General features: G+C 39.0%; 5 protein-coding genes across 5 annotated transcripts; 2 read left to right on the forward strand and 3 right to left on the reverse strand.

Annotated features, from left to right (window-relative positions):
* Positions 1-194: 194 nt before the first annotated feature.
* Positions 195-2,131, reverse strand: I206_106365 (uncharacterized protein; the record flags this gene model as incomplete). The annotated part of the gene is made up of 10 exons (XM_019158861.1): positions 195-291; positions 349-446; positions 519-733; positions 819-1,116; positions 1,187-1,326; positions 1,393-1,527; positions 1,590-1,697; positions 1,762-1,774; positions 1,841-1,930; positions 2,003-2,131. The coding sequence occupies 10 exons, from the start codon at positions 2,129-2,131 to the stop codon at positions 195-197; spliced, it is 1,323 nt and encodes a 440-aa protein (XP_019007999.1).
* Positions 2,132-3,513: 1,382 nt separating this feature from the next.
* Positions 3,514-8,185, reverse strand: I206_106366 (uncharacterized protein; the record flags this gene model as incomplete). Its single annotated transcript, XM_070203301.1, has 13 exons — positions 3,514-4,422; positions 4,484-4,710; positions 4,775-4,970; positions 5,037-5,225; positions 5,292-5,675; positions 5,745-5,900; positions 5,958-6,659; positions 6,724-6,868; positions 6,930-7,375; positions 7,429-7,655; positions 7,727-7,931; positions 7,982-8,025; positions 8,080-8,185. The coding sequence occupies 13 exons, from the start codon at positions 8,183-8,185 to the stop codon at positions 3,514-3,516; spliced, it is 3,936 nt and encodes a 1,311-aa protein (XP_070059402.1).
* Positions 8,186-8,683: 498 nt separating this feature from the next.
* Positions 8,684-10,668, forward strand: I206_106367 (uncharacterized protein; the record flags this gene model as incomplete). Its single annotated transcript, XM_019158864.1, has 3 exons — positions 8,684-9,155; positions 9,212-9,750; positions 9,838-10,668. 3 exons carry the CDS (start codon positions 8,684-8,686, stop codon positions 10,666-10,668), a joined length of 1,842 nt encoding a protein of 613 aa, XP_019008002.1.
* A 555-nt stretch (positions 10,669-11,223) lies between these two features.
* Positions 11,224-12,198, reverse strand: I206_106368 (ubiquitin-conjugating enzyme E2 2; the record flags this gene model as incomplete). The annotated part of the gene is made up of 5 exons (XM_019158865.1): positions 11,224-11,313; positions 11,380-11,446; positions 11,529-11,757; positions 11,999-12,125; positions 12,196-12,198. The coding sequence occupies 5 exons, from the start codon at positions 12,196-12,198 to the stop codon at positions 11,224-11,226; spliced, it is 516 nt and encodes a 171-aa protein (XP_019008003.1).
* Positions 12,199-13,202: 1,004 nt separating this feature from the next.
* On the forward strand, positions 13,203-19,567 carry I206_106369 (uncharacterized protein; the record flags this gene model as incomplete). The annotated part of the gene is made up of 32 exons (XM_070203302.1): positions 13,203-13,359; positions 13,437-13,474; positions 13,564-13,960; positions 14,014-14,234; positions 14,288-14,316; positions 14,393-14,471; positions 14,543-14,653; positions 14,710-14,737; positions 14,797-15,042; positions 15,108-15,254; positions 15,329-15,556; positions 15,624-15,743; positions 15,834-15,977; positions 16,052-16,356; positions 16,420-16,777; positions 16,835-16,863; positions 16,916-17,029; positions 17,092-17,122; positions 17,183-17,234; positions 17,294-17,384; positions 17,435-17,530; positions 17,605-17,688; positions 17,760-17,777; positions 17,845-17,858; positions 17,917-17,962; positions 18,020-18,157; positions 18,261-18,578; positions 18,642-18,873; positions 18,944-19,071; positions 19,138-19,218; positions 19,286-19,351; positions 19,424-19,567. The coding sequence occupies 32 exons, from the start codon at positions 13,203-13,205 to the stop codon at positions 19,565-19,567; spliced, it is 4,290 nt and encodes a 1,429-aa protein (XP_070059403.1).
* Between the last annotated feature and the right edge of the window lie 67 nt (positions 19,568-19,634).

Genomic DNA, 19,634 nt, shown 5'->3' on the forward strand with positions numbered 1-19,634 from the left:
AATAACAAATGGAAAGAAAGTTATTTTATGTGGACTAACCGGATGTAGATTTAACCGGAACATATAATATACATATTAATACGAAATTTACTATTAACAATTTGATTCCGCTATTAAATCATTTCATTAATGAAATTACGAGCTATAACAATGAAATAAACTTTTTATCTACAACAAAGTGATTAACTAATTGATTATACAACTGAAGTTGTAACTTTTTGCCTGGGATTATTATTTTCCATTGACTTATCTGCTTCATCTTCGACTATATCATTAGGATGGAAATGTAATCTGAACCATATGATTAGTTCAACTTTACCTCAAGTTCTAAATCAAAGGATAACTTACGGTGTTCTTGGATCAACGTGAGCTGTTCTACCTAAAGCAGCTTTTACTCTTTGTCCAGCACCAGTTCCAAATACAACTTCTACCTCTTCAAGAGTCATCTATAATTGTAGCGTAGCGCAGATATCAGGTAATATCCTTTTTTTGATTTTTGTTTTTTGATTTCGACTCACTCCTTTAGTTTCTGGATAAGTAAAATAAACCATCAAAGTGGCAGCTAACATACAACCTGCAAAAAAAATCCATACCCATCCATGCATATGTCTATACATTGGTAAAGCCGAATATTGAGTGGCAAAACCAACACCCATTGAAAAAACATTGGCAATTGCATATCCACGAGCTCTAAGACCTGCTGAATAAATTTCAGCAGGTAACATATTGACAACTATTTCAAAGGGACCAAGCAATAAAAGCAATAAAGTCAGTTTTAGACACCATGTCAAAAAGAGAACCTGAGGAATATTTCATACCTGGTGAGAAGAATGTTACCCATAAAAACCATTGAATCAAATAAACACTAACGAATCCAGCTCCTGCAGCTTTATTAACAATTCCTTTATCAAAAATACCAATTGTTATTGAACCTTGAATTATAAGCATTAAAGAAGCTTGACCTAATCCTATAATATAATTTGTTCTTCTACCCCAAATATCTAAAAGATATCCTCCAACAATTCCACCAATACACCAAGTAGCATTTTGAATTGCAGAAATTCCAAATTGTAAATGTGGGTCAGTAATTCCAGCAGCACTGAAAATAATTGTATACTAATAAAAATATATTAATTGTCAGCACCACTTTACGAATAAAATAAAAACAGGATTAAAAGCAACTTACATAATACCCAAATATACTACCTCCATTCCAAGCCCATAAAGATTGAGATGAAATAGCTACGAAAGATCTATATCTAGCTGCTTTTGAGTTCCATAAAGCTGCCCATTTATCTTGTCCATGAGCTTGATCCCATGATATCGCTACGATAACTTATCAGTCAAACAAATAAAAAACATTATCGAGATTTTTTTGGAAATGTCATTTACCCGCTCTCATGGCTTCATATTCCGTTTCTGCTGCTTCGGAAAGTATCATTTCACCTTGATAATCATGACTTCCATGTAATTTAGCCAAAACTCGTCTACATTCGTCTTCTTTTCCTTTTTCGAAAAGATATCGAGCTTTAAAAGTCAATGACAATTTTGAAATTAGCTCGTGCAGAAGATGGAAATGTAGTAATTACGCGATTCTGGAACCCATGGTAAAACACAAAGTAGTAATGTAGCTGGTATGAATGTCATTCCTAATGCTGCTCTCCATCCAGAATTACTAGTTGAATATGATACTCCGTCTATCCAGTTGTCAAGTCAGCTAATTTTTGTCTAAAAAAAATCACAACTAATTATTAAACTTACATACTAATCCAGCCTATTCTTATACGTATCAGCTTGCATACACTCTTTACAAACAATGTTAAATCTGAATTAAACTCACAGCTAACAAACCAAAGAAATTACCAGTCATTAAAGAAAAAGAAGATACAAAACCTCTATCTTCTTTAGCAGCAATTTCAACAGCGTAAATCTAGTAAGAAAAAGAAATTCATTTTCAAAATTTCAATAATTTCCCTTTGAAAAGAGTATTAGTTAAACTAACTTGATATCCAAGTAATAAAAATCCAATACTAATTCCTTCAATTACTCTTGCAGCAATTACAATTTTAAAACTTCCACTATAAACTAATAAAGCAGTTGATAATTCCATTAAAATTGAACCAATAAACATAGTTGATTTTCTACCTAAATTATCAAGAAAAAAAGCTGCAATTAATCCTCCAACTAATTGACCAAGTGAATAAACTGGTCCAATCCATTGATTTTAATTACTATTTTGAAAAAAAAAAAAAAAAAAAAAACAATAAAAAAAATCGTTCTCACTTAGAATTACTTTAAAATACTTACTCTGGTATTCCAATTGAAGGATCATATCCTAAATGAGTTATCCAAGAAGGCATTTGAATAATTGATGCAATAACAGAAGCTTCATATGACCTGTAAAATATCAATTACATTTATATTTAATGTTTAATAAGTTAGTAGGAAAAGAGATCGTTTAGAAAGAAGAAGGGATTTAAGTAAACGGTTTTACAAACTTACCAACCATCACCAGATAAACTAAGTCCAAGTAAAATTACATATCTATAAATTTTATTCTTATCCCAGTTTTTTAAATTATCTGACCAAACCATCTTTTTATGTTTTATTTTCAATTTACTCTTAGGTAGTCTTTCTCTTGAATTTAAATATTCATTAACTGTTTCTTCATAAAATTCAGAAGATAATGATAAAAGAGGTATATTATCTAAATTTGTTATATTATTATGTTCAAACACTTTGTCAATAATAACGCCTTTTTAATTCAATTTGATTAAAAATTGAGAAGATAATAGTTCTTTACAATTTACATTTGATCAGGAATCTTGCATTATATAAACATTAGTTGTTGATGATGATTAATAGATAAGCCAAATCAACCAGATCCAAAATCCCGAATACGAATCACAAAGAGACACAATATCAAATCGATCTTTTGCATAACTTGAAAGATCGATAATTCATCTTCCTTTTCTGCTCCTTCGCTCTAAGTCGAGTCCTAAATTGACAAAGACAAAAAGATAATTCACATGATCTTCAAGAACCATAAGATAAGAGTAGCGAAACTTTCCAAGCCGAATAAGTGAAGAACCATCTAATCCCATTTGGAAAATCCGGATTTATGTCATGTGAGTTGTTCCTTTCTTCCAAGATAACGGCATTTTCTCTAAAATGGTCAAAGGGCCCAACTCATCCCGACTGATAAAGCCTAATTGCTTTATCGATAAACCTATTCTCAATCGGAATGATCTCAACGATCGATCGAATAATACCATAAATATAAACTTATATCACGTGTTCTTTGTAGATCACTATGCATACATATAATTTGCTAGAAACGATTTTATACATGAAATAACCCCAGTTTCATAAAACCCAAATGTTGTTGACCTGATTTGATATTACATATTACTTCAACCAATGCGCAAAATATCATGGATTTATACGCCGCTCGCGCCAATGATATTGTCCTTGAATATACACTCTTACCATCTCCACTTCCAAATGATATTTTTAATACCTCTTCACAGTTTTTCGTCGTTTCATCGCAGGTTCAGCTTCCGTGCTCTGACTTCGTTCTCTTTGAGGAGGAACCACTCCATCAAGTGTCAGGTCCAAGTCTTCGTCATTCTCATTGGCAGGTAGGTCGAGAGAGAAGGAATCATTGATTTGAGCTGATGGCGAGACTTCCGAATTCATCATATCATCTTCCTCATCGTTGAAGTCTTCTCTTGCTCGTTTGTTGTTTTTTGTCGGTGTGGTTATATCTTCTTCCTCTTCTTCCACTTCCTCTTGATCATCTTCAGGAGGAGGCGAAAGTGGACTTGAAGCTCTGTGCCCATTCCCAATTCCATTCGACAAAGCATTCGCGCTACTTCTTTTCTTACTCGGGGTTTCTACCTCTATGTCTTCATCTGCCTCTACATCCAAATCCGTATCCTCAGTTTGAAGCACTTTCTTTTTGGCGAGAGACTTGACATTTGCGTCTTTACTAGCTATACCGATCAATCTCTTTTCGTACGCTTTGTAAGGTTCCCACCCTTTGTTCACGGTCACCTCTACACCAATAGATTCGATTGCATCATCGAGATGGGATTTGATTTTCAGCGCATCGGATGAAGTGACAGGTTGAAGAAGTAAGATGAGAACTTTGAAAAAGCTCAAAGCAACAAATCGTTTCTGTTGCAATCTTGATTTTTGCTCCTTGTTCTTGGAAGCGACTTCTTGTTTGACGTAGTTTCCTACTCTCTTCGCAATATAGTCAAGAGCTTCCAAGTGGAAATCGCATACGTCCGAAGGATGGAGTTGGCGAAGAATGGCAAAATGATTACCGTGAATTGTAAATGCAGTTGAGAGCAATCGGGCGAGCGCAATAGGCGCTACCGGATCTTGAGAATCGGAATCGAGGAACAGGTTGAATGACTGAGCAAATCTCCATTAGCTTTCGATCTAGGCAAGAGCCTGAAGGTGAGCGTCAACTCACTTGTTGTAGTGCACTTCCAGCCACATGTTGTACGGTCTCGCTTTCCTTATTATAGATTCCTTCGTCTCTCAAAGCGTCAACCAGCTTCTTGACAATAGCATCGTAGGTGCTACCAAGTCTGCCGAAATGAGCAAGAGGTTCTTTAGCGTGTTCAACTTCGAGTACGCCTTTTCTGATGGCAGCTACCAATACAGAAGTGAGTTGGAGGAAAGTTATATCTTCGGGGGCTACGCAAGTTACGATCATCAGCTCCAGTCACTACAGAGGACTCGCCTACAAGATTTGACTGACCTTCTCCATCCCCAGACTCGAGATGAGCTTCTCTTTCGCCGGCATACTTCTCGACGGCAGCGACGAAAGCTCCACCCAGTCGATGTTGAATTTCGTCTTCGACCGTTAATGGAACGGACTTGGCAGCAGGCGAAACGCTTTCGGCTTTTGCGGGAACCGCGAAGAGAAGATGGAGTGTGAGATACGATATGAAAGCCTACGATTTCATGACATGTCAGCTGGTTGTTTGTGCAAGTTGATATGCTAGCATGTATTAGCTTACCTGTCTTCTGACGAGATCGACGGTATTGGAGTTGTCGCCAAGTGTGAGCTCTTGGAAGATTCCGACGGCTTTATCCCTTTTGTCCTTCAGAAGAGAGACTTTCTCATCATCTTTGGCATCTTCCTCTGTGAAGCGTCGGAAGGTCCAAGTCATGTGGTAGAGGACAATCTGCACCGCACACTCTATCATCTACATAACAATTGACGCATTCATCAGCTATGGCGTATGTATTAGCAAGAGTGGAAAGTCACATACCTTAGACTCCTCCTTGTACCCGAAACTCCCTCGATCAGCGAAAGCACAAATAATACTCCATACACTAGATTGGTTCTCCTCGTCTTCCAAAATATCCGTGATATCTCGGCTCTTTTCAAGTAAAAGGATTCGTAACAGTATAGCTCCCAATTTAGCTATACTTTCTTCTTCTAACGGCATGAGAGCTACGTCCTCCGATCCGATTTCGTCCCTCAAAGACGCAAACAGAGATTCCTGCATTTCTGACAATTTCGTGTCATTCGCTGCTGACATGGATGTGTTTGTGGAAAGATGATTGATAGCTCTTATAGCTGATTCAAGCACTGCCGAGTCGGTATGGTGTAGGAATTGCTTATTCACATCATCCCACAATGTCTCGTATGCCTACCAAGTTAGATAGCATGATTGTGATGAGCTGCGTTCTCCTTAGTAGAAGCAGCAATGATAACTCACCTTTGTCTGACGGAGGTCAAGGTATAATTCCAGGTTGATATGGCTTAGCATGGACAAGATCCCTCCTATACGGGCGACATCCGATTGGTGTTTAGCAAACAGCCTGGGGATGATTTGCATTAATTTCTTCGATCGATCTTCGCGTTCTTCATCGACCTGTGTTCTTCAAGGTAAGCGGCCTTTCACATAGCAGGGGCAAGACGAATAACTTACCTGATCTTCTCGTTGGATAAGTGCGATAAGCACTTGCAGCATGAATGTTTCCTCATCTTCGCTCAGTAACCACATGTCTTGATCGGAAGTCGAATGATCAAGCAATAAATAATTGGTCAAACCTTGCCAGTCTTGCCATAATTCGTAGCTTGAGCAAATACTTTCAACCGCAGCACTGGCTCGAGTGAGGACATTAGTGGTTGATGCGGGTAAAATTGGTTGTTGGGATGACGAAGAAGGTTCAATTGGCGCATCAAGCGATTGGGAAGTCTCCACCAACAAGCTAGCCAAGGCTTTCCAGTCTAAATTGGAAGCCATATCATCCTCCCAGACCTTGTTCGCTCTCTTCTTCTTGGCTGCTCTGGCTCCCGACCATTCCGTCTTGAGGTTCTCCTTCTGCTCTTCCCAGAGGTTTATGACGAAGCCTCCTACAGCCTTCCGAACTCTAGGATCTTGATCGAATATCAATCTTGCCACTTTTTCTCGATCAGACTCGTCTTCATCCGCTAATATACCGGTCTTATCGATTGCAGTGATGACATGAATAGCAGTAACACGGACTGCATGATCAACATCTCGTAATGCCATTTCAATCAGTCGAGGAACAAGTCGAAGAGTAACTGTACGAGCATTATTGATGAAAGAGTCTTTGGTGTACAGATTGGCGAGAGCTCTGACAGTCTCAAGTCGAGCATGAGCGAACTAGTCACGAGTGATATCAGCTTTTGATATCAATCGTCTCAGTCCAATCAGCCAATCTACTTACGACGTCGTTGCATCCTTTTGTAAAGTAAGTGAGGTAAGAAGTAGAAACGTAATATTCAGGATACCTCTTTGTCCATACACCCAATTCTCTGAGACAGTCTGCTCTTATAGCCGGATCAGAGTCTCTCACTCGGTGAACGAACATTCTACATTGTCATTCGTCAGCGTTTCACGTTCCAAGTGGGATTCGCAAGTCAGGTGACTCACGCATCGAAAATCTCCAAGAGATATTCTTCAATCTTCTCTTTCCTCGCCTGGGCTTCCTTGACTTTCTCTTCTAGCTCTTTCAGTCTTTTCTGAGCCGCATTTGATGTTCCTCCCTTCTTGATTTCTGCTTCCCGCTGTCTTTGCTTCAAGCTCACATCTTTACTGACGTTACTAGCCACATCACACAGAGACGAGTTGATCTTGAGAGCCATATATGTAGAGGTATGCCTTATAGGTCTCAAGGGTGAGGTGGTCATACAATTCAACCAATTCAATACCAATGGCATCAACAAATTGACGTGCGAGTCCTTGTCATTCCCTTCGTCAAACAGAATTGATGTGAGGGACAAAGATTCGACGAGATTGTGAAGAAAATAATCGATGTTCTTCCGGAAAGCGTTAGATTGTTTCCCTCGAGATGTCAAAGGGTATGTAGCCGATGCGACCTATATACATTCTATGATCAGCCAGGTCTTAGTTTATAGAGGTGGGCACTCACCCTGACACTTTCATCTTGAATTCGTTCTACAGCACCCGTTATACCATCTTGATCTGTAGCTTCTGCTTGTTCAATATCAAGATTGATTCCACAGCATCTGATGAACAAGGTTATGAGTTCGTGTATTGATACTTGTTCGGAGACATCGTCGCCTCCAGCTTGTTGATAGGTCTCGACCCATTCATCAATCAGCGGTTGAAGGGCGATATCTGGGGCAAGGAGAGCGTCTGATATTTTATCCGATATCGTTAACAACCTTTTGCACGTTTGATTTGGAAGGATGAAAGGATTGACATACTAAAAAGAGGTGAGTCGTTCTTTGGACCTTCCTGTGCGCCGTCCCCATTAGCAGCACTCTTCCTTCTTGGTTTTCTAGAACTCCCATTGGCTTTATTCTTCCTTGCACTAGTCTGAACACCTGTCGATTTCCTTTTCTTGCCTTTTGTAGGCGTAGGTTGGTGCTCATCTTCGGATCCAGAGTCTTCCTCAGTCAAATCGGAGTCCTATGCTCAATGTCAATACGGCAAGAGAAGGAGGAAGTGCAAAAACATACATCGTCATTTTGTTCAACTTGCTTCTTCTTGCCTTTCGGCGCACCTATCGTCCTATTAGCATTATACCGGAATCTCGAACACGTTTGATCAAGCTTACCTGGTACATGAGGTACTTCGAATTTCTCCACTTGTTTTCTTACTCTACCACCTCTTCTAGGTTCTTGATCTTCCTCTTGCTCTGGTGGAGGTGATGAAAGAGACATGGTCAGCTAGATTTAAGTGTAGCTCGTGAGTCACTGAAGCGGCACAAGAGCCTTGTCGAGCGACAAGATTATACCTTGTGACGATAGTAGGATGAGCGGGAGAGAGAGAAATCGGTGGTGTGTAACGACGATGAAGAAGGAAGGAATGAATGTTATTGTTATGGAATTGATCAAAAGTATAAAAGGACGCGTGTGATCGTGTCATTTACTCGTATTAGCGTGGTTGACTGTATTGAATCTCATTCAAGACGCGTCCCCGTAACATTACTTTTCTCTAAATCCGATCGAGTACCCCATTTAAAAAAAGGAATTACATAATCGCGTGTCTGTTTGCTTCCTTCCTCAATCCATTTACTCATAAAACCAACTTCCTCCCTTTTTAAATACCACTTTATCACCCAAATACTATATCTAACATGTGTATATAGCACTAATCACACCGCATAAAATTGGGCTGTATGCACTACTCATCGTCAAGTAACATATGCAAACCCCTAAATGCCTCGTGCTACCGTCCGAAAATCACGACAACAACCTCGAAGATCATTGCGTTATGCCTCTAATACGCAGGTTGAAAGTCAGTCTCAACCAGAAAATAAAAGCGATGTAAGCAATGAAGCGTCATGGCTGGACTCACAAACTCAAGGTACACAAACTCAAGTGGAAAATTCCTTTTTGTCAATATCCACTGCTTCATTACCTTCCCAATATAGTATAAATATAGCTTTATCTAAAAATGTCAAATTATCTACAAATGACGAGCGGGGATATCAAGTTAAAGGAGAAGAAGCCTTGTCGGACGCTTGGTATAAGCCAAGCGATAATATTGGTCATCTGAAGGATATCAGACAAAGTGACGAAAGAAGAATCAAGCTACCCAACGATGCTTTAGACACTCAGAAAAGGTCGAAAGGGCATTCAGAAACAAGTCCACTATGGTATAGTGCTGGAATGAAAATTACTTGCGTATGTAAGCTACTCTCTCAAATTCAGCCTTCTTACAGCTAGATCTAACATCGTAGACAGGCTCATTACCATTGTTGAGAAACTCATATTCATTTTGCTCGTCCGCACCCGTATCAACATCGCTATACCCATTGTCCTCCGCGGAAGAGCAGGTTGCTACCGATGTGACCGAAATCCCAGAATGGTATGTAGGTGATGAGATGATCGATCTAGATCCATCAATGGATGCAATACCCGATTTCGAATACACTTGGAATATCGAACAACACCAAACTCAGTCAAGTAACCCAGATACTACTGTATGTGAAAATTCCCAAGAAGTGTATCCGGACAAAGACAAGAACAGATTGAGGAAAGGCAAATATAAAGCCATTGAAAAGCTATCATTTCCTGTCCAAACCTATAATCCAAATAGTATTGAGGTGGATAGAGATCCGATCAGGGTGGATGTGGTTCTTCCTCCTTCTCAAGAGGGTTCCGACCTGAACAATCAGGAGAAAAATGCGTGGCAAGAAGAAGCCAAGAGACGTAAAGCATATTGGAGAAACTTGATGAAGAAAGACGCAGGATACGGTAAATTGTGGGAAATACTGCCCCTCGTGAGTGTGACATATTCTCTAGTATACTCCAAGTGCAGATAATCACCCTCAGATCTTTAAGCTAATTCTACATGTCTACGATTTTAGCCATACTCACACCCTTCACGATATTTACCGCATTCCAAGAAGAGAAAGAAAACGATTATACCGCCTTATCAATTGCCTCGGACATATACATCATTACCTCATCCTTTTCATCCGGATTTTCTCCAATACATCAAATCCCAATCTTCAGCAAGAGTATACTGGCTGATTCCTATTCATGGTCCAGTATATATCCCTTTACTCAATCATCCTCTGACTAAAAGCATATATGAAGGTCAAGTCATTCCGTCCGAAGGTATATTTCTGGATTCTATCAACGTAACAAAACAACAAGACAAGTCAAATATGAAATTAATACAATGGACATCAGAATTACTCTTGAACTTCCTAGAAAGCTTTTTACATCCATTATATATGAATGAAAATCGACCATTCGGAATAATTGGTTATTCTTTTTCTGGTGCAAAACCTGATCCATACATTGATTTACCTGTTCCTTCACCTTTAGCATTTCATGCAGGATACAAAGTATCAAAACAAGATCAGAATCAAGTTGATATTTCTTTAGAAAATATTACGGTTGAAGCTAATAAATCGGAAATCAATGTCAAAGAATATAAAGAAGTAATTAGACCTGAAGTAGGAGATCATTTGAGAATTTATTTAAGTTTAAAATTTGCTTTACAACTTAGAACTTGGTTACATAATATTAAGATACCTATTACTTCTTCATCTGAAATTGTAAATAAAGATAATCCAGAAGGAGAAAATACTATTAATATAAATGCTATAGAAGATTCAAATATTAGAATGTTTTATAAGACTCGTTTGACCTTAATAGGAGAAAGGGGTGAAGTTTTGATTGTTGCTTAATTTTTATATTTAGATAACACTGCTTTAATAGCTTGATCCATTTTGTCATTATTGTTACAACTTGTAAGCCTTTATCATCTTATTGTTGTACCTTTAGTTAAATGTATGAAAACATAATTATTACGCATACCAACCAATACGTAATTGAGTTGAAAGACATGAATTTCCATACATTTCTTGAATATATACTATATGGTTTATTGGAAAGGGAAATGAAGTGAATGGTATCACAATGATGTCAATGAAATGAGAGTAATACAAATCGCACATATGTGATTGATACTGATGCGAAAGAGAGACAAACACAAGAACTTTACACGAATATTTACAAGGTATCCAATATGTTCATAAGCCACTAATATTGTCCCTACTAAAATGCTATCATCTTCATCTTTCTCCCTTTGGACAGATTGGTCATGCCACATCATCTCTTCCATTCTTCCCGACTTCCCCCCTGCTACTTCATCAACAAAGTCCGAGAATTTGATCTGAATTAGAATTATCACTACGTTAAGTTGAGGGGTTTAAGCAGAATATCAGGATTGAAAGTGTCAATTAAGCTGTAACTGCTTGAACGGGTACATTCGTGGAATGTTCAATTTCAATTTCATCAGGATTATCAAGCCATGATTGTTCGACAGTTTGCTAGAAAGGTGATTAAAGAGAAATTAGAATTGTCGGATGAAAGCAATGTCTATAATTTGAACTCACTTTTACTCGTCTTTCGTATTCTTTTAGATTTTCCTTGAATAGCTGAGCAGCATCTACATTTGCTGGTCTAACGGATAGAAAATGAAGCATTAGTTGAGTTGAATACTTTGATATTGAATATGATGTAATTAGATATGGATATGACATACGAAGCAGGATTAGGATCATTTAGTAAACTTTGAACACTAGTTAAAATAGCAGCAACATCATAAGTTGGACTCCAACGATTTTGTAGAATATCTAAACATAATTCTCCATTGGCGTAAATATTTGGATGAAACATCTTAGATACGAATCGGACTGTAGGTGGTTTGTTAGGGTATGAATCTGAGAATGTTAATGTTAGTCGGAATGATCCATCTTCAAACGGTGTGTCGGCTGCAGAAGACCAATGAAAGTCGAGATGAGTCGAACATGGGTATCCGATAAGGCGACAGTGATCAAATTGAATGGGACGGCGGGTTGCGAAGTAGTATGTGCGTAAGACAACAAGAGGAAGGATTAATGAGTAACAAATGATTCAAGTAGATGACAGATCACGAAATCAGCTTCTATTGGCTTGCACATATCTCGACGGCTGAGCGGGATCAGCTGCCCTATGGACGGCGCATTCACTTACGAGGTCCAAAGATCACTGCATTCCAAATCATTATATTATCAGGATTAGGACTTCCTGAAATACCTATTGGTGGATCGGAAGCTAATCTTTTAAAATCTCGAATCAAACGTCTTTTAGCTGCTGTAGACTAAGCATTTGAAATGAAGCCACCATCATTAGCTTATACCAGCAGATTTGAGATGATCTTAAACACTCACCATAACGTTCCGTACTTGTTTAAGTGATGTAAGGGAGAACGAAAGGTTGTTTGGTTTTGTGATAGGACAGAGAATATTAAAATGGAATCAAAGGTGAAAAGCTGAGAGACCTGCTCTGGAGTGAAAATTGATTGTTTAGTATTTCCGTAGAGCTTATTGCTACTCGGCTGGTGCTGCGATTGTGTTGTATGGGTTTGGGACCAATGATGAATAAGCAAAGAGTACCTTGACAATAACTAGTTATGGGCTGGGATTAAGGTCGTGTGGAGAACTCGGATGATGTAGTGGCGTGAGCTTATACAAACACTAAACCACGTGGTCTTGGTTCACTGACCTGCAAGTGGCAAAGTGGCGTCACATATCTTAACAAAGGAAGGATTCGGAAGAAAGGCTTGAGAGGACACTTGAAATTTGGTCAAGATTGAAAGATTCCTCTCTATTGTATGGTCCATTGTATGGTCCATTGTATGATACGAAACAGTCTATTGATTATGACGTGTTCGTGACCTTGATGGTGTTTGTAGCTGGAGTTATACCCCCGATAAATCAAGCTCAATGTTGTTGTGCGATTGACCTGATTCTGAAATTGCGGATACATTCGTCATTGACGAGAAAGAAGGCTCAAGACCGCTATGACTTTCCCACAATGCTTCGTATACCTTATGCAAGGAAGGGACCTCAATGACGTATCGTATCACCTCCGTAACAATGGTCGATCAGATCAAGATCTTTTAGATGAAAGGAGTAAAGATCAGGCTTCGGCCGATCATCAAGCCAAGGAAGTATCCTTTGTTCTGAGTTCCTACCAGCTTCGAAGGTTAAGAAAACGAGTTGAGTAACAGTGATACTAATATGACGAATACCTCACACATTGTCAGTATATGCATATACTTGCAGTAATTTGTATTCTCTCGCGGTTTCTTCATAACTGCATCGATTATCATCGCTAACAGAGTCTGTCACTTGATTTTCTGGGCGAATTGAATCACGGTATATGGTATCTCACAATGTCGATACCATTTTATCGGCCTATACCAGCCCTCCAAGGGATATACGGGGATCAAATTTTGCCAGAAGGCAAAGCCAGCTTGCTCTCCCGAATTTTCTTTCATTGGGTAACTCCCATTATGCGAGCGGGATACTCAAGACCTCTAGAAGCTGAAGGTGAGCTCAGCAACTGGCTTTTCTCGTCATATCTGAAGAGAAATTATAGTTACCGACTGATCTTTTCGCTTCTTTAGATCTCTGGGTGCTGACAAACGATTTGGAATGTAAGAATGTAAGTACATTATTCACTCTGTTGGATTAGACATATCTTTATGTATTGCTGCCCCTTATCATGGAATGATATTCAAATTTGGTATTTAGGTGGCAGATAAACTTCAACAACATCTTAACGAGCAGAATTCCTCAACCACTAGGGAGGCTTCCAATGAACAAAGTGAAAAAGGCCATGAGAACCGTCCCATTAAGCAGAATGAGTTTCGATACTCAAGAGATAGTATCGCCGTTCTCGATACAGTGGACGGGTATTCTGTTCAAAACCCTTCTATCAAATTAGAATCAACACATCCTGCTAATACACATCGATCAGAGTTGACGAATATTCATGGCGGTCCTAATAGCACACTTTCCAGCTCTACCAGTGATATTCACCATGAGTCACAAGCGGCTGAGATCAATAACCGACCCAGTTTATTGAAAGCTATGTATATGACAATCTGGTGGGAATGGTGGAAAGCAGTTATTTTCAAAGGCTTAGCAGGTGAGGTCAGAATGGTCTTTTGCAAGATTGCTGGTGATTGATAAAGATCCTAGCTGCATTACAGATCACCGCACCGCTTATAACAAAGCTCCTGATTGATCAACTTATTCTCTCGCACAATTTTCATCAAGATCCATCTAAAGAATCACCTAAATCTATCGGGTATATTATTGGTCTCGCATTTGGCTTATTCATTATGGTTCAAAGTGCAAGTCTATTCTCATATCAAGCTTTACAAAGAGGCAGTGTAATTGGTTTCAAAATGCGAGCTGCTGTTAGTCTGCTCATGCTGAACAGCATTGTCAAAGCTAATGAATTTGATGTTAGTTGATCGACTTGATCGGGAGAAAATCTTTGTAAGTCGTCACATGAACAAGGAATCAGATTGATACCAATCTATAAATACTGAGAAGAACTTGCGGGTATCGGTAGGAAACTATCGAGTCGATCAAAAGTTGAATTTACAAGTGGAAAATTGACTACAATGGTTTCGGCAGATGCTTCTTTCCTAGTTAGTCCTTTAAATAGCAAGAAAAATCATGCAGATAGCAACGACGTCTTACTGATTGTCAATTAATGCAGGATTTCTCCGCCCCAATGACTCTTGATTTGATTGTTCAGCCAATGCAAATCGCAGTTGGTTTAGGTTTATTGATTTGGACATTAGGATATTCAGCTTTAGTTGGATTAGCTGTAAGTTTTCCTTTCTTCAATATTCATTTCTTTTCACTCATGTATCCAAAATAAAGGTATTGACATTAGCAGGTCCTCTACAAGGTAAACTATGCTTCTTCTTTTTCCTCATCGAATACGACTAAGCATCTTGACTGATCTAGCATACATGTTCAAGCGAATGATTTATACTCGACAACATCAACTGAAATATGTAGATTCCAGAGTTCGAGTATTATCAGAAACAATAACTTCAATCCGTTCAGTCAAATTATTTTCATATGTCAATTTCTTCTCCGAAAAAGTAACCGATTTAAGAAAGAATGAATTGATCTACTTGAGACAGAATGGATTCAATAGAGCTACAATGAATGCTACGATGGCTGTCATACCTACTCTAGCTGCCGTTTGTGAGTATGTTCTATCAATAACCCTTAAATTCAATTATATCTAATATGCTATTGATAATGCTTAGTGACTTTGGTCACGTATGGTCTAAGTGGCCATGAACTCAATCCAGCAGTGATTTTTTCAGGTTTACAGTATTTTAACGTACTAAAGACTCCGATATCCTTTTTACCTATGTGCTTTACAGCTGTTAGTGATGCTTTGGTAGGTATACGTGAGTACTCAATACCGATATGTCATCTCAAACTAAGTCAATACACTTGCTGTTAAACTGATTATCACTTACAGGCCGAATCGGAGCTTTGCTCCAATCCGAAGAAATACCCCCGAAGCTTAACATAGTAGATAAATCAAGATATGCTATCGACGTTGTAGGAGATTTTCAACACGAAAGTCTACCAGTAATCAATGCATCGATGCAGTCGATGCCCCCCGCAGAAAGAAATGAGGAAAAGCGATCTACCAGTAACAGCGAACCATTCGCATTGAGAGGTATAGACTTAAAGATTCCTCGCGGTGAGTCGGTGGCATATCTGTTCGTGACATTCGCACATGGTTCCACTGACGACTCACCCTGTGGCAGGCTCGTTGGTGTGTATAATAGGGAGAGTAGGTAGTGGAAAATCAGCTCTGGTCTCCTCCATGATTGGAGATATGCGTCAATTGTTTGGTCACACCATTTTCGGAGGATCTGTCAGCAATGGTACGTGAAGTGATTTCTCAATGTTGCTCATCACGACATTTCTCCAATGAAATTGGTGTGCATATAACACTTATAATATCTTTAAAAAAGTCCCACAACAAGCCTGGATCCATTCAGGTAGTATTCGAGACAACATCACTTTCTCCGCCACTTCGAGAGAAATTGACTATGAAAGGCTCCGAATCGTCATCAATGCATGTGCATTGAAGAATGAAGTAGAAGAAATGGCCAACGGTGAGCTGTGGGTTTTTATCTTGTTTTCTTCACTCATTGGAATCTGTGTGCAAGAGGACGCTTATCTTTACCAGCGGATAGGAGCAATGTTGGTGAAAAAGGTCTTCTATTATCAGGCGGTCAAAGACAAAGATTATCACTTGCCCGAGCTGCTTACAGTCAATCATCGATCGTGATTATGGACGATCCCCTTTCAGCTGTAGATGCGAATGTATCTCATCACATTTTAAAAGAATGTATACTTGGTGGACCGTTGGTAGGTCGTACGAGAATTATAGTAACCCATCAAATGGACATATTACCACATGCAGATTTGGTATTGGTCATGGATTGCGATGCCTCAGGACAAGGTAAAATTGTACAGAAGGGTACATACCAGGTAGGAATCATCATGTTATCATATTCGTACTCATGAGAATGCTGAACTTCTTAAATGGTATAGTATTTGAAGAATCAAGAAGGACCTTTCAAGTCATTCATTTCTGGCTCTCTTCATAACCCGTCTTCTCCGTCTATTAAGCCTGTCAAGGCTAAAGCCACTTATGAGAAAGTTGATAAGGAGAAAAATCAAGTCAATCAAGTCACGGATGGGATGGACGAGGATCGACAGATTGGCTCTATACCTTGGAAAGTCTACACCACATACTTTAAAGCAATGGGAACGACTTTTTGGCCCATTGCATTTGGTATTATGTTACTTTTGACTCAAGCCGCAACAGTAGGTAATAGTTTATGGCTTGGTTGGTGGTCTGCCAATAAATTTGATTTAGGACAAGGTGGATATATGGGTATATATGCTGGTGAGTCGATAATTTACCTCTATCTTAAGCCTACATGCACTTACGCTCTTATTTCAGCACTTGGGGTATCTATAGGTTTATTCACGGTGAGAGGATCTTATGACTTGATCATGGCACTGAGCCTAACGTGCATCTTAGTGGGGAGCCTCATATACGATGTTTATTGCTGGACTGAAAGCTTCCTATCGACTTTTTGAACGAGCTTGGGAACACGTGATGAGAGCTCCTGTCAAGTGGCACGACCAAACACCGGTGAGCTATCGATGAGTGCTTCGCATAATGTGGCTCAATATCGACCATCATTCTTTATGCAGAGCGGAAGGATCATCAACAGATTGTCAAAAGGTGGGGCTGAAACAGAGCTTGTTATCCTATCCTGTCCTACCAGCTGATAATACTTCATAGATGTCGAGATGCTCGATGATAGAATGGCTTTCTCTTGGGAAACTTTACTAGTGTATATATATTCTCAAATTATTGACTGGATTACCACTTGAACTGACTATTCTATGACAGTAACGCTCTTGCAGCAGTAGGAACATTCGGATTGATCCTCTATACCTACCCATACCTAGGCATCGCCTTTATACCTTTGGTCCTTTTCTATGTGAGTTCACGAGAACTCCTTCCACTAAGACATTTCTCAAAAGTTTGTAGTGGCTTGCTGGGTCATATTATCGTCAAACCTCAAGAGAAATCAAGCGAATAGACTCTATAACCAGATCTCAGATACACAGTTCGTTTGGTGAACAGGTAAGCTTACCCAATAGATACGAATTTGCTGTTTCAAGGTCTGTCTATCCAATTGACCAGATATTGTTTGATAGCTCTCTGGATTATCGGTAATTCGAGCTTTTGGAAAGCAAGAAACGTTCGAAGATAGGTTACAGAAAGCGATCAACATCGAAGGGGTGAGTACTCCGAAGGGTCTAGGATGTGGCTTGAAGAGTTCTGATAATCTCACTTTAAACATTCTCTTTAGCGAGCGTATATCTTGACGGTAAAGTGATATCGGCTAGAACGACAAACCCAAGTATGACACTACTGAAAGACAATTGGCTTCTTAGCTCGTCATCCAGCGGTAAGTCATGAATAACCCACCCACCGCTTCACATAGCCTTACTTACGCCTGTTGCCAGATGGCTCGGTGTACGACTTGACTTATCCTCAAATTTGTTGGTATTGGTGAGCTTGATTCTTACAAGCCAACATCAATAAAGCTGATTTTTCCATGGAATTCAGCTCATCGCAATATTTGGTATTTTATTTCGGAACACCGTCGATGCAGCTTCATTCGGGGTGGTCTTTTCTTACGCCTTATCGGCTGCTCAACTATTTTCAAACTTGGTGTCATTATATGCTCAAGTCGAACTGGAGATGGTAAGCGTTTTAGCATGCTCTACGGCATCCGTGACATCTGGTATTCCCCCTCTTTACACTACGCCTTGTCATCGCACTATATATCACTGACTTGATGATCTAGAACAACGCTGAGCGAATATTACATTACACAACTTTACCATCTGAACCATCTGCTTATCTTCCTAAAGATCCACCTGAAAACTCCTGGCCTATCAAAGGAGAGATGAAATTTCGTAATTTATCATTAAGATATTCTGAATTCAGTCCATGGGTATTAAAGGGATTAAATTTCAATATTGAAGCAGGTGAAAAAGTAGGTGTAATAGGAAGAACAGGTGCAGGTAAAAGTAGTTTGATTAATGCTATTATGCGAATGACGGATATAAAAGGTCAAGTAATAGTTGATGAAAAAAATTTAAATGAAATTGGTATAGATACAGTAAGTCCATATTTAAAAGTCATAAAGATAAAAGTTGATGAGATCTTTTCGGTATACATATAGGTAAGAGAAAGAATTGGAATTATACCACAAGATGCTTTTTTATTTCAAGGTACAATTCGAAATAATTTAGATCCAACAGGAATTCATTCGGATGAATATTTAAATTCACTTTTAAATTTAATTCAATCAGATTCATTATTACCTTCTTCAAAATCGATTAAAGAAAAATTTAAACTTGATTCTCAAGTTAATTTTGAAGGAAGTAATTATAGTGCAGGTGAAAAACAACTTCGTAAGTTACAAGTATCCAGCTTTATTTAAGTTCCGATAAACACACGCTAAATCAAACTATTCCTGATTAGTGGCATTCATTCGAGCTTTAGCAAGAGGTACAAAGATTTTATTACTTGACGAAGCCACTTCATCTGTTGATCCTGAAACCGACGCTCTGATACAGCGAATTATTCAAAATCATTTGCAAGGCGTAACGGTGAGGTGGAATTTGTTATATATCTTGTTTTCCCAGTGGCTTGGCTGACCGAGTGATTCCTATTAGTTAATATCTATAGCTCACAGACTTCAAACAGTGGCTTATTACGACAGAATTTTAGTACTTGACCAAGGTAAAGTAGCCGAAGTAAGCGAATTGTTTTTTTTCAAAGAAGCTTTCTACTGAACATGATTTTTGATTGATTTCACGTCAGTACGATACGCCATTGACTTTGTACGACATGCGCGACTCAATCTTCCGCCAATTATGCGATAGAGTCGTGAGTTTTCGATTCCTGAAATATCTGTTCAAAATCGTTCTTGTGCATCTTCGCCAACTTTGTTGTCTCCAGCATCTACGTCGAATTGATCTTCTTCGACTTCGTCATGATGCTTTATACGCTCTACAAAGTTCTCGAGATGATACTTCCTTGTTCAATCACTTTACCATAACTGAAGCATGGGCTAAAAATGGTGGAGTGAAAGTGTCTGAGTAGAGGCCATGATGGATGTTCGAAAGCACCAAAGCCGGACGATAGAGGACAAGAATGGTTCTTAGTGAGG

Source organism: Kwoniella pini, chromosome 9 (assembly GCF_000512605.2).
Source record: "Kwoniella pini CBS 10737 chromosome 9, complete sequence".
Classification (NCBI taxonomy): Eukaryota; Fungi; Basidiomycota; class Tremellomycetes; order Tremellales; family Cryptococcaceae; genus Kwoniella; species Kwoniella pini.